The sequence below is a fragment of the Erpetoichthys calabaricus genome, chromosome 8 (genome assembly GCF_900747795.2).
Source record: "Erpetoichthys calabaricus chromosome 8, fErpCal1.3, whole genome shotgun sequence".
Lineage (NCBI taxonomy): Eukaryota > Metazoa > Chordata > Cladistia > Polypteriformes > Polypteridae > Erpetoichthys > Erpetoichthys calabaricus.
The window spans coordinates 67,281,958-67,296,490 of record NC_041401.2 but is presented as its reverse complement, the minus strand read 5'-3'; the positions used below and the strand labels follow the sequence as shown (position 1 = coordinate 67,296,490).

The window sequence follows — 14,533 nt, the reverse complement described above, 5'->3', positions numbered from 1 at the left end:
TCCGGGTCAGGGTAAACAGTCCTTTTCTTCAACCCAGGAGCACATCGTATCTTCCTGTCACGTGACCATGACGTACTCCCGGGTTATAGGGCACATAAGAGCCTCCGAGTCCTCCTACAGCGACTCCTGGTGGCCCCCAAGGTATCCAGCAGGGCTGCGTATAAAAACTACATAGTCCATGAGGCCCTGCTGGAACTCGGGGGACGTTCACGCTGTTGGGAGAGCTCCTCCTGGCGGCCTGAGGGTGAGAACCGGAGTGACAGGCCGGCTATATCCCACAGTATTTCCCCCCCCCCCAGCGAAGAACCAAGGTTCAAAGCGGCCAGCCCCGCGAGGGACGTCCTCCTCCAGGAGGATCCATGGGTCGGGCCATGGCTACGTCGTCGAGACTCCTCGGAGAACCTAGGGGGAACGTTGTATTGGAAATCCCTCTGATCCCCCGTCCTCCGAGGACAACTTCGCCATAAGTGGCCCGGCCGGCAGCAGTCGTAGCATAGCCGCCGTCCTCCCGTTTGTAACCCTCTGCGTGACTGGAAACGCCTTGGGAACTCCGTCAACTCCTCCCTTTTCTCCGCCAAGGGAGGTTTTATAGCCGCCTCAGTATACTCCGCCCTTCTCTCTACTGTGTCAGGAGACCCGTATTTTATTTTGGGGATCTCCTGCTTTCTCTGGGGCTTGTGCTCAGCTTGAGGCTCTCTATGGAGAAAAGAGAGCCTCTTTGCTGTTTGCACGCCCATTGTCCTACGCAATTTAGGAGGCGGCGTCATTAGCACCACATCGCTCCGGGTAACAGCACTTTCCAGCTGCCCAGGTTTGATTGGCACTTCCTCCGCCCCTCCAGTACCTAGTGATAACTCCCTCATCACTTTATCAGGAGACTCCCGTTTCTCTTTTAGGATCTCCTTTTTAATCTGGGGCTTTTCCACAGTTTGGATCTCTCTATTAGTAAAAGAGAGCCCTTTTTCTGTCCGAACGCCCATCATTTTTACCTTAATTAGGGGCGGCGTCTTCAGCACCGCATCGCTCCGAGAGACAGCACTTTTCAGCTGCTCCGGTTTGACTGGCGCTTCCTCCGCCCCTTCTGTCATCACACCACAATCTCTTGTAGGGCTCGCAGTGGTTTGGCACCCACTACTTATCAAATGCGGGCCCGTTTCACACTGTGTTCCTATTTCATTATATACGGTACCGGCATTTCCTACTTGTACCGCCAAATCATATAACACGGGACGCTCTCTACCAAACCGCCGTAGGTATTCATCCACCTTTCGTAACAGCGCTTCAGCTGCTGCTCCCAGCTCTCCAACAATCTTCTGTATTGTTGCCACAATCTGCAAGAAACTGTGCACGGGCTGAAGCAACTTCTCCAGCTTGTGCACGTCCAAAAAGTTATTTAATTCAGCCGGAGGTATGCTCAGGAGATTACTAGCCTTACCCTCCGGCTGGGAGCCAATTAGCACGCCCGCTCCTGGCACGTGCTCTGACGGGTTCCGCAAGGGAGCCTGGGATTTGGAGCTTTCATTTTCTGAGGACCGGGTTGCCTTCTTCGGCGGACTGCGGTCTGTCTTTTTTAATTTGTCGGCAGACCGATCAGCCATTTCTCGGCCCTCCTTACCTTTTTGTGGGTCGAGCGGCGCTTCACTCGCCTCCCCCTTCAAACAGGCCAAGACCGTCTTTTTACAGGCGAAGGCAAAAACATCAGGACGCGTACCATCTGTTTCCCCCACTCTTTCCAGGGTGGTCACGTGCCCTTTACCAGCACCCGACATGCGGAAGTCCTTCTTTTTATTTTCAGGCAGTGACGCGCGTATACCATCGTCTTCAGGAGGTTTTCCTGCCTTCCGCAGAGTCTCCGGGTGGACACCTGGGAGGTATGTGCACGGGACAAAATGGGTTATTTTAAAAAGGTTTTCAAATGCTTCCCCGGCACATACCTCTTTGAAGTCGTCCTCCTCCGGATGTCTCTCCCGAGACGCGTAACCGCTCCATGGCTCGTCTTGAGCATAGGCCATATTAAACATAGGACCTCCACTTGGGCTGCCGCTCTGCTTTGTCTTCTTCTTTCCCATGACGTCCTTGGAAACGGAAGGTTTTGGCGACGTTGCAGTGTGTCTGAACGTTGTCTTCTCAGGGTTCTGTCCACAGTAAAATTTATTTAAATTCAGGTCCTCTGCCAAATCCGATGGCCAGAGAATCCTGCCGAGACTACGCCAACTGTGATAGATTAAGGGTCTCCGATGACCCCTTGAACCCTCAGACTAGACGTCAGACACCAGGTAAAAGTCCAAATATAATATTTATTTAGACAATTATGTGCACAAAGCACCCTCCTCTCCACAATACTCAGTAATAATCATAATTCCAATAAACAATACGATAATCCTCCACTCCCAGACGCATTGCCACCCTTCCACCCAGCTCAGCTCAACGTCTGGGATTTCCCATCGTTCTTTTATACACCCTGACCCGGAGGTGTTCCTGTCCAATCCGTCCACAGTTCCTTATCCCTTCCGGGTCAGGGTAAACAGTCCTTTTCTTCAACCCGGGAGCACATCGTATCTTCCTGTCATGTGACCATGACGTACTCCCGGGTTATAGGGCACATAAGAGCCTCCGAGTCCTCCTACAGCGACTCCTGGTGGCCCCCAAGGTATCCAGCAGGGCTGCGTATAAAAACTACATAGTCCATGAGGCCCTGCTGGAACTCGGGGGACGTTCACGCTGTTGGGAGAGCTCCTCCTGGCGGCCTGGGGGTGAGAACCGGAGTGACAGGCCGGCCATATCCCACAACAGATATGAATCAGAGGTGGAAAAAGTACTAAAAGATTGTACTAGAGGAGAAGTACTACTACTTATGCATAAATCGGCTTAAATAAAAGTATATGCTGTGCGAACTACTCAAGTTAAAGCAAAAAAGTAAACTTGGGGAAAAAACTACTCAAGGAATAGTAGTTACTTCTGAAAACATATTAACCTAAATCCGTGAATATCCAATTTTTGCTTTATGCAAGCTTCCGAGGCAACTCAGGTCCCTTCTTCAGGCAAGATGTAATTTAGTTAGCCAATAAAAGGTGTCATTTTGCTTGGCTTTTCTCTACATTCATAATGGCTAACACGGTACAACACCCTAGTACTACAATTTTTGCTTTGAAAAGCATGAGCAGAATATACAGTATATTGTAAGGGATGGCACATATGGAGTGGCATCCCGACCATGGGAGAACAAAGACCAGGATTGAACAAAAAATATTGATCTCATAGGCTTGATATTGTGTTTTGTGGACATAACAGTACAAGATGGTCTTCAAATATATTGTAATGGACAGCACCCATGGACTGGCATCCAAACCAGGGTTGAATAAAGACCCTTGCCCAGATAGAACTGCTGAACATTTTCTCCCCCAGTACACTAGATGGCAGTATCCCTGGGTTGGAATTCCCACACAGAAACCCACAGGGCATGACGGGATCTGTAGTCCGGTGGAGCAGCCTTGCTGGGTTATGTGGGAGCCTCTAGGGGAAGCTGTTGGGATTTGTAGTTCCTACTTTTAGTCAACCTGGAAGTTCCCTGCTACTGGAAGTACTCCCGGGTCATAGATAAACAGAGCCACTCAGTCTTAGCCAGGCGAGTTGCAGTTGGGAGGAGCTGGACAACACTCGCCTGGAAGGAGTCAAACAGAAAGAAGAAGAAAGTGTCTGTTTTGCTATATTGTATGGAGCTGTACTAAAAGGAAGAAACCTGTTAACAGTATTTTTGGTAAATAAAAAATGTTTATTTGTACCTGGGACTGTTTTTGTGTAGTTTTGTCAGGGGTTTGGGTCTTGGTGACACCCACTGGTGGTCACAACATAGCTATCCAATAAATTTTGTCTATTAGACATACTAATGATGTATATACACATACACATATTTACAAATAGAAACAGTGTTCTGCATATGGCAAACAAATTTCAAACTTTTCAAAATGTACAGTCTCTATTTTATAAAGAGTGTGGCCGCTGGTGCCACTACGCCAAGAGCTTCTACTGCATCCTCCGTTGCACAGGTATCTCAGAATCATTACGTCACTGCGTGTTAAATTTAAAGTGGGAGCTTTTACAGTTCATGCTCAGTTCTTGGCCAAAAAAATAAAAACGATATACTTAGATAAACTCACTAACACCACCAGAGAAAACTGTGTGTCTACTGCATTATTTAGTGAATCACTTCATGCTCCAAGATCCTGACCTGCAACATCAAAAATATTTACGTGCAGTTTTATTTTAATTGCCCATTATTTATTAACATAGTCGATCAGTTGTAATTGGCAATGATCCACTTTGAAAAAAGTAAAGTAGAATTGTTAATAAATAATATACTTTTCAAAGAGTAATAGTATTTCCATTAAAAAATACTTTACAAAGTATGATTCCCTACACAATTTACCCAAGTACAGTAAAGAAACTGAATATAATTTGTTACTGATATGTAATGCAAAATGGGAAATTAATGCAATTCAAAGGACTTAGGATGTAAGGATAGCAAGGTCATGTACAGAACAAGGAGGTTAAGAATTACAGATCGACAAATTTGAAGTCAGACTAACAAAGCAAATCATTTCTGGTTACCTAAAGATTCTTTCCCCAGTTTACTTAACCACATGCAGATATAGATATATATACACTTTGTATTTTTATCCAAATCTTAGAAATCAGTGACACTGCTCCGCCATCTTAAATACTGTCATGTAAATGATGAAAGAACGTAATGATGCTGTCCAAACACGTGGTTAACAATGGACGTTGTTGTCATATACAATATAACTGTGCCTATGAAGCAAACAAAATGATGCCACAATGATGTCACAAAAGAAAAGTAAAAAGCAGTAATCATAAAAATATACCATAAATACTACACAAAAACAAGCAAAATCAGATCCAGGGCAGTAAAAACTGAAATGCGCAATAAACTTAACGGAGGTCATTAAGAGTCTGGCTTTAAAATGTCTTGGTTGCCTCATATGGTTAAAGGAGGCTCTTAATACAGGAAGACACTTTGGGGTGCTGGATCTGAGAACACAGTAGGTGAGCAGCAAATCTGAAAACAATTCTTTTGTATGTTGTAATGTCATTGTAATCAATCAAGCTGGGTTCTGGGACTTGGCATTTTATACATACATGAACTGTAAAAGAGACATTACATTCAGTGCCAGTTACTGTACCATATATTACAAATCCAAACTGGCACGGGAACTGTCCACTACACAAGTGTGGAAGCAGACATGTTTGTACAATAACTTCTCATCTGGATCTGAAGCTGCCAGGCAGGATCACAGTGCAAAGGTTTGTGATCCAGATCAAACTTTACAGTTCTGATGTGGACTGCTATCATACTACCCCCCAGTATCAGCATTGTATGCATCAGACAGAGAAAGAAGGAAAGCTCACAGGAGAAAGACGGGCATTGTTAAATATATTTGCTCCTCTTTGGAGATAAAGAAGTTTTTCAGCCAAGAAAGAAAGGAGGCGTTAATGAAGACTGCATAATATGGGAATAGCTTCTTGTGTAAGATATGGAAGTATGTAAATAGGCTTTACTGTATGCAAATCAACATCAACAGATTATTGAATTAAATGTGCCTGTAAACTCTTTACCTTCTCATTTCACACACAAACACAGTCAATAACCTAACGCCAGAAACTTATAACGAGTGTGTGTGTTAAGTCAGTGGGTTCTCATCAAGCAGGTCCTTCATATTTGAAGCACACAGCAGGTCCAGATGAAGTCAACAGGCCAGACGGAGTCACTTTTTCTTTTTGACCCAATCAATGTTTTCATTTGCAGCTCTCCTTAAGTGAAGGATAATAAAGCTAATGTACAATAGTGGACACTCATAGCCATTAGGCGTGCTGAGTGTGGATTCGTCTTAAGTCATTCTCTAAATATGTTTTGATTTGTAGCATTTGTTCTGAAGCCAACATTCTGTAAAAGCACCTAACCAGTGCCCTTTAGTATCAATGTTTAAAGGGGGTGATGGTGAGCATCAAAATGGTTATTTAATGCTTCTTCAGAAGGGAGTATTCTGCAGCACAGTGGTGCAGTAGTAGAACTGCTGCCTCGTAAAGAGACTGGGATTCGTGTTCTGGTTGCTCCCTTATAGAGTCTGCATGTGTTCACCGTGTCAGGTGCTCCTATTTTCCTTCCAAAGTCCAAAGACATGCAGGTTAAGTGCACCACTAAAAATAAAGGAGCCAGAGCGGCTCTTCAGTGTGATGACAGAGAGGAACCCTTTTTTTGTTCCCAAAAGACCCATCCACAAGAAAGTACCAGAAGGAACTTTTATTTATTTAAAGCTGTAACTGCCACCATACAGTAAATAACCATGAATAGATGGTTACAGATTTTTGAAATACCAATGACTCCTGATTTTAAAAGGATTCTTGCTGCCTACAGTACAGGCTAAATCCAGGTTTTCTTATCTGTTAGTGTCCTGCTAGGTTAGCCATACCATATATTACAGATTTCAGTTTTTTTTCAACATATTGGAACGTTTTTCAAAGGAGAAAGAACCAGCTTCGTATGCAAAGAACTCTTCCCAGAATTAAATGGTGCTTGTCAAGCAATAGTTCTACGAAGAACCACATGACTCAGGAACGAACCATAAAAAGCCATTAAAGAACCAGCATTTTTAAGAGTGCGGATTAGTGATGCTGTATTGGCCCTCATGGGTGTGTGGGCGTGTTCAACCTGTGATTGGCTGGTGTACGTGTCCAGGTGTTGTTCCTGCTTGTTCCCTTTGCCTGCTGGGATAGGCTCCAGCTGACCTGCACACTGTCAAGGATAAGCGCGGGTTTAGAAAGTGGATGGTTCCAAAATTAAGTTTTAAGCTCCTAAATAATGCTTAAATAATTACCTACAAAATTAAGATTGTCAGAGGTAAATAGTACCTAATATCTTACAGCAAATGATACAAAAGTAAAATATACTCAATATAACTTGGTAGTCTTTATCTGATTTATGTTTGTGACATTGACATGCTCAATGTGCAATATTAGGTAGACTTTATTTGATTTATTTGGATGTTTAATACATGAAATTTGTTTTTACGTGCGGCTAAATTTACTCAAATAAACGGGATGCTAATTGCTGCCTCAAGTTTTTCAGTAAACCTTGCATCATACTGCCTACTTCTCATTCAGAAACTTCACATTTAAGAAGCAGCCGTAACAAAGGAAATGACGATTTAAAACAGCAAGTAGTAAGAGCGATACGGAGAGAAGAGTGAGTAGCGGCACTTTAACTGTTTTAATACGAAAGTTTGTAGGTGTTGGGATTTTTTACGGCTGATACTTTTCAGCAATTTCTTTACACCTGTCTAGAGTTGCAGAGATTTGCGGATATGTGGATGAGACAGGCTCGAGAACACCGATGAGCAATCTTCACAGAGAAGAAGTCGAACCGGAGTCCTAGTGATGAGAACAAGCCATGCGGTTCGCCAGTCAGTCACAAAATCCGGACTTCTCTTTAGAACTTGGCAAAATAAATTATTCATAGTAGTACATTACTAAAATGTGCAAACTAGGAAACCTCACAGATAACAAAAACGACACGTGACATTGTATTTACGTGAACGAAGACTATGCAAAAAATTCACTTAACTTTTGAAAATGAACAGAGATATAATTGGTAACACTTTGGCGGACTTCCCACTGACCAACTCTCAACTGCACAATATAAAATAGGAGTCGACTGACCCGCTTGCAGCGAAGTTGGGAATAGTAGCGATTGAAGCTTCAGCTGCATAACGGCTTTGTTCATGAAATATCCAGCTGCACTAAAACAAAGACAGCCTGAATAAAAGTGACACTGAATGAAACGGGGCATGCGGTTTATGTGACAAAGACTCGGTCGCATATAATAACCCTTCTGTATCTGATGTCTACTCTTTTCTCGGTCAGCCCTCCACTGGTCACTCTGGTGAAATGCAGCAGATCACTTGTGCAGAAAGAGCAAAGAAGTAAACTGATGTCATGCTGATCGTGTCGACCGACTATTCCACACTTGGATCCGCGGCCGTTAACTTCTTAAACAGCTATTCCCAAAGCAGCCCGGTTCCATTATTGTGGCTGGCTTGTCACCCCGTTCTCTTTCTTTGCATGACCCGACGCACAAGGCAAAGCGAAATGACTGTTTTTTTAGTGTCCTTTAAAGCAGAAGCTGTATTTAGCACAAAGGGGAATGGACTTGCACTTACCAGCCAAAGCCCCCAAAAGACACGCTGCGTTTTCTTCGCAACATCGCTCAGATTCCACCAGCAAGAGGACAGCAGCACAGCGGGATTGCAGAGGTTGTGCTGGTGCAGCAGGTGTACCCAGTGGTTCTCAGCTGAGACCCAGGGCGGGTCTGACTAGGAAACCACAGCGCTGCAGAAAAGACCTGCCCTAAAAACAGGAAAGGCACTCCGACCACTTCCTTGCAGTAAGTACTTTCGTTCTTTCTTTAAAACTTGGGGAAAATGCTGCCTCACACCACACAGCTCTCAGTAATCTTGAGCTCTCTTTATCACGCTGGCTTTTTCTTGCATTTTTATTCTAGCAGACACGCCCACCACCCCTCCTAAACAAAGGTGGCAGAGTACTGAACGGCTTCGTGGAAATGCGCAGCTACAGCAGCGCCCACTTGAAAAAGTCGTAGCCCCTTTTACATTGAGGATGCTCTGTCGGGCTGCGTTTCGTGTTTGAAAGTTAACGAGTGAGATTTCATGTTTAATAAATAGACGTTTGCAACGATCGGGCAAATGCACATCAAGTGGTTAGATTGGCTTTTTTAGTTTGGTAAAAACAAGTTTCAACATAAGTTAAATACGGAAGCCAAGTTTCTCAGATCCAGAACCTGCACCAAGTAAGATAAGAGTCTAACGGCTAGACTTCTGCTTATATGTGGACATCTTTTCTTTTTAAATCTGCCTCAACAGGTGTGCAGGTAGGCAGCCTTTCAAAGCCATGAAGATGCAGCAGAGTCCTTTAAGCAGTACTGCCTATTTATTTGGCAGGCGGTTTACTCAAGGTGAGACTGTAACTCTTTAAATTAGGGGCATTAAAGGCCTAATATAGTGCAACTAGTCACTTATAGCTACTGTATGTAAGACAAAGTGTTTGATAATGTCTTGTTGCATAACTGGGAGAGGCTGTGTAGGCAACCCCTTTGGTGCTTTGTATGCCTTAAGAATGAACAAAGCATCTGTTAAGGTTTTGTTACATAGCAGAATGAACAATGTAGCCCCTGCTCTAAAGTGTTATTGCATCTTTGTATGTCTTAGTAAGACCGCAAAGTGTTGGTTAAAGTTCTAGTTACATAGCACTAACTGACCAACAGAGGCACCTTACACCATTTTGAATTGTTGGCTACAACTGGTTACATATATTTTATACCTGCAGTCCAGGCAGCTGTGCTTGAGGGTCACAAAGTCGGTCAGGGGTCAAAAGTGCAGTTAGCATCCTATTGGTTTTAAAGTCTGGGACCCTAATCTTAGGCTGCCCACAAACACTAATAGCACACCTTTACGGTGACTTGTACAAAGCCAGTATCAAATATAAGTAGCAAAGGCAAATGCTCTCTACAGTTTCTGATTCTGTCACAGGTTTTAACCCAAACTTCTGCTGAATTTTAGGTTTGGGAAGTGGTATAACATTTAAATTTCACCATGGATAGTATAATATGTCCAGAATAGCACTCGGCATAAAAGTATTGCAAAGCTACTGGGATAATATAGCATGAAAAGTAGCAAAAATGTCAATATTAGAAGTTGCAAGTGCCTCGCAGGTTGGAAGGGCATCCTCACATATGTAAATGCTATATATGGCAGCCCTAGCTGTGTTTAGTTCTGGGGTGGGGAACAGCTTTGTGCCCTACTGTGGTTAGATTATTCTCACACAAGCCTGATGGATTATATGAATGTAGCTGTATACTTTTCTTTTGTTGTTTTTTTGGAGCATCAAGTTTGACACCACTTCAGTGGCTAGCAGTCACTAGTCACATTGTTTCATCTTGCCTCTAAAGCTGGTGGTAAAACTACTGGCAAAAATTAAGTCAAGATCTGAACTCCCCATTCTGCAAAGTAACAGTGTATAACAAGGGATTACTTTCACTGTCACAGCCCTTGCTTTTCTGTGCCACCCAAACATTGACCTCTAAAGTCGCCAGAACAGATTAAAAATCTTAAACCCAAATTAAGATCACTCTGATCTTCTCTCACATCAGAAGAGAAGAAAAATCTACTTATTAACATTATGCTTCAGCTGTGGTTCCCCCAGGGTCTGGGGTTCAAAATGCTCTTCTGTGTCTGTTTTGTTTATTTATTATGTTATTCATTATGTACCTTTGCCTATGTGCCATGTGTTTTGTGAGGTCAGATTAATTCCTATGAACAGACTGCTGTCAGTCCTAAAAAGCCTGAGGAAAACCCGTGGTCCCTTGCGGTTCATTAAATTTGCTGGCGTTGCTGAGATTATTCTGTGCTTATTGTGAATGTTCTGGATTTTTGTGACCTTTTGCTCTGTTTTTCTACCATTCTCATTGATTACATTTTGGGACTGTGTTTCCTTTTGGGATTGGCTATTTTAAAGGCATTGCTTTTGTGCCTTTGTGCTCCTCAGAGATTATTTTGTGCCACCAAGCATTTTTGTAAAAATAAACCTTTTTATTTATAAAGATTCTACATTTGCTATAGTGCTTGAAGTGGAACTAAATTACTTGCGGCAATCTGTTTATGGAAATACCTGCTATCTGATCAAATTGTGAGGGAGGTGGAGTCCCCTGTTATGATTTCTGAAAAGGTGCCAGAATTCACTGGGATGTTGAACTTGTTGTACTGTTATGTTCCAATGACAGTGAAGCGAATCCTGGAGGATTCAGATGGGGTCTGCCGTGAAGATTTCTGGAGAGCTGCCGGGTATTCACTGAAAGGTGCCAGTAAGGTAGAATAAAAATTGTTGCATTGTTGCAATATTATGACAGTTGATTAAAAAGAGGATCCCACATTAAGATTTCTGAAGAGGTACTCTATGTACACAAAGGTACTTAACGGTTTAGGTACTCAATGGTACACTAAGAAGAGGTGCCTGCACTCCATGCTGAAACTGGAAGAGGTACCAGTACTCACTTCAAGCACTGATTTTCCCTTTTTGTGACTAGCCAGGGTTTGATGGTTTTCCCACCATAGTGGGCATTTTGAGTCATTGTTGGTACTTATTGTGCTTAGGAACCCTAAGTTCACAACAATAGTATTGTGAAAATGGCCTGGTAAAGCAACACTTCAATGTCATCAAAATGTTTAAATACACTTAAATATCAATATAATTCAAAATGTCTCTCAAGGGAAAAGGAAATATCATTGAAAAAACATCAGCTTGAATGATATAAGAATAGTCCTCCAAGAATCATTATAAATAAAAGCCATTTATTAACAGGAAAATAGCAAAAAGTGCAAAAAAGAAGCAAAATAAGTTGGCAAGAAGGCAATCCAAATAAACCAAATACAACTCTAAATATATAAATCATAATCCAGAAACAAGAGCAGAAGGAAATCAATGAATCATCAACACAACTTTTCCACTACTTTCAAGCTAGAAACTTTGCTAAATTGAACCTGCCCAATTTTCCTCAACTTCCACCTATTTCTTTTTCCAGAAGAAATATTGATCAGTCCTGAAGACTCAGATAGCATCTGCATAATTTATAAAAACATTTTAAGTCCCTTCCTTTCAAAGATGCTAGGGCACAATTGGGAAATGATCTTTCATTTAACATTTCAGAAAAGTAATGGAAGGCAGCCATACACAAAATACAATCTAGCTCCATATGCACAAAACACTCAATTATTCAACTTAAATCTTCAATCGAGAACATTTATCTCGATTAAAACCATCCAAAATGTTTCCATGGCAAGATTCATCCTGTGAACGTTGCAATCTAGCTCTAGCCTCACTGGCCACATGTTCTGGGTGTGCATCAAATTAATAGGCTAGAAACTGCATGGGTACCATGCTTATAAGGAGCCTCTTAAAAGAGGCTTTCCAATACTAACAATATGTACTGTATGTACTAATGCAGCAAGTGTGAGGGCAATAAAGTTTGGTAATACACAATTTCTAATTACATTTTAGCTTCCCACCATCTCTACATTCCCATCTGGGCAATACCAGGTAACACAGTTAGCAAAAGGGAATACCTAGGCATCTCTCGAGTCTGCCCACTGTGCACAATCTTGTGCAGTCTCTCCTTTCCTGGCTGTGGCTCAATTACGTGGTTTACTCATAAATTCTTTACCAATTCTCCTTTTCTGGTCATTCCAAAACCCACCCGCACTCCCCCATTTTGGTCAGAAGGCTCCCATGCATGCCTTAAAATTATGTCCTTTGTATGCAAAATACGGGGAATCGTATGTTCAGAAGATGAAGGTATATTGAACAAAGCATTGAACCTTAGGCCGCAAGTTTTCAGGTTTAAATAATGGCTTCATTCAGTGACTTTGAGAAATTCACTTTCCCCAACGTATAGCCTTCATTAAGGTCTACTTGGCCTCTTTACAGTTGACAAAAATTATGGAGTATACAAGGACTTTCATATTTCTAAGGGTTTTCTCCTAAAAGAATTAATGAAAAAAAGAAAGTGAAAGAACGTTTCCACCATACAGAAGACGCTGGTGAAGGCCATATTCTTGAAAATGTCAACATGGGTGAGCTGAATAGAACACAGAAATGGCCACTTTCCTACTGTAGTCACTATTGTTAACCACAGTCTCTGATTCATCTGTCTGTTCCTGATTTTTATTCTCTTCTATTTAATATAAATTATGTTTATTTTTATATTGGACTTACCTAATATATTACTGGGTGGGATTGCGATTCTACCTTATTATATTGCTTTTATAAAGCTGTGTATAATATATAATAATGCTATGATAGTGTATATTACTATATAGATTGTATATTACTGTATGCTGTTTAATTCCATGTACCTGGATGTAATAGCAAGTGCAATTCCAAGCAACTAAGTCGCATAGCAATAAAGTTCAAATTCTGTATGGTGGGCCATGACACGGAATGGCTGTACTTAATGCTTTCAGGAGAAAGAAAAACAATTTCATCTACTTTTAAAATGGAAGAGAGTAAACAGAAAAAACCCCATAAGAAGCTAAGATCCCATTAATAATTTGACCATTATTATATTATTACTATTATTATTAATGACTATATTATTGTTTTTTGAAGGTAAGTTGCATAGAAGTGTCTGCTTCATGCAGTTGTCACTTAAGGCAAAGTCTGATTACACAGCAGCAGCAATAGAAATTAGATATTAAAATGTCAGTTGGCTAACATTTTGAGTTTGATGAAGGGTCATCTGGGCTGAAGAATGTTGTTAGTGGCCCCTTGGCTCAGTATTAGCAGTCACAATTTAAAACAGAAGTAGAAGGAGGAGCAGTAGAAGTAGTAACACTGTCATGTTTGCAAAGTACAGTGAATATCTGACTTCAGTCTCCAACAAACAGGCAACATGTGGTCACTCCCTGGCGGCGTGATACAAAGGAATGCATTAAAATCAATATCCATCCATCCATTTTCCAACCCGCTGAATCCAAACACAAGGTCACGGGGGTCTGCTGGAGCCTATCCCAGCCAACACAGGGCACAAGGCAGGAACCAATCCCGGGCAGGGTGCCAACCCACCGCAGGACACACACAAACACACCCACACACCAAGCCCACACTAGGGCCAATTTAGAATCGCCAATCCACCTAACCTGCATGTCTTTTGACTGTGGGAGGAAACCGGAGCGCCCGGAGGAAACCCACGCAGACATGGGGAGAACATGCAAACTCCACTCCACGAGGCAGCAGCGCTACCACTGCGCCACCGTGCTGCCCTAACATCAATATTGTAGCTTAAATTAATTTTACTCCTTACCCCCTGATTCTATGCTCCCATTACCAGAAACATTGGGGTATAGCACAGTGCTGACATTTGTGTGAATGAAACAATCATGAGACTCTGGCAATGATGTAGAAAGTTTACGATTCATTGTACTTGTAGACAAAGGGGTAAAGGTAAAGGGGTAAGGATAAAGGGGTGTTGTGGAAAACACAAAAATATAAAAAGAAAAGATCTGGTAAAAAGACTGATGAGATCTATTGCCATAGCATTAGCTTTGATAAACATGAATCTGAATAGATAGGCATGGTCTGTGAGAATACATTTCAAATTAAAGATGCTTCCATAAAGCTACTATACACTGAATAATACAGTATAAACTTAAAGCATCACATGAAAAAACACATTTTCTTCCACCCCTTTAGAGGAAGATCATAGGACACCTATACGAATAGAGACTTGTAATGTTTAATTTTATGAATCTAGTCAGCCATTCATTCAGTTTCTGAACCCACTTGTTCAAATACAGGTCTCCAGGATACTCCATTCAATTCTACCAATGTCAATGTTGCCTTTCATAGTACAATTCCATTTACAAAGTTCAATTCCATGTCACAAGGATGA

General features: G+C 42.0%; 1 protein-coding gene and 1 long non-coding RNA gene across 5 annotated transcripts in view; one reads left to right on the top strand and one right to left on the bottom strand.

The window, feature by feature from the left end:
- Window positions 1–14,533, bottom strand: part of rap1gap2a (RAP1 GTPase activating protein 2a) — a 451,901-nt gene that overhangs the window by 335,667 nt on the left and 101,701 nt on the right. Inside the window, exon 1 of one of the 4 annotated variants that reach the window (XM_028806695.2) lies at window positions 8,235–8,440. The exons of the other annotated variants lie outside the window; for them this stretch is intronic. Coding sequence (XP_028662528.1) covers window positions 8,235–8,278 — 44 coding nt within the window. The 5' untranslated portion in view covers window positions 8,279–8,440. Of the gene's footprint in view, window positions 1–8,234; window positions 8,441–14,533 lie in introns of those variants that run through there. 4 annotated transcript variants of the gene reach the window in all.
- Window positions 8,364–8,845, top strand: LOC127528973 (uncharacterized). Its single transcript, XR_007935663.1, has 2 exons — window positions 8,364–8,458; window positions 8,579–8,845. It is a non-coding gene; the product is annotated as an uncharacterized LOC127528973 (long non-coding RNA).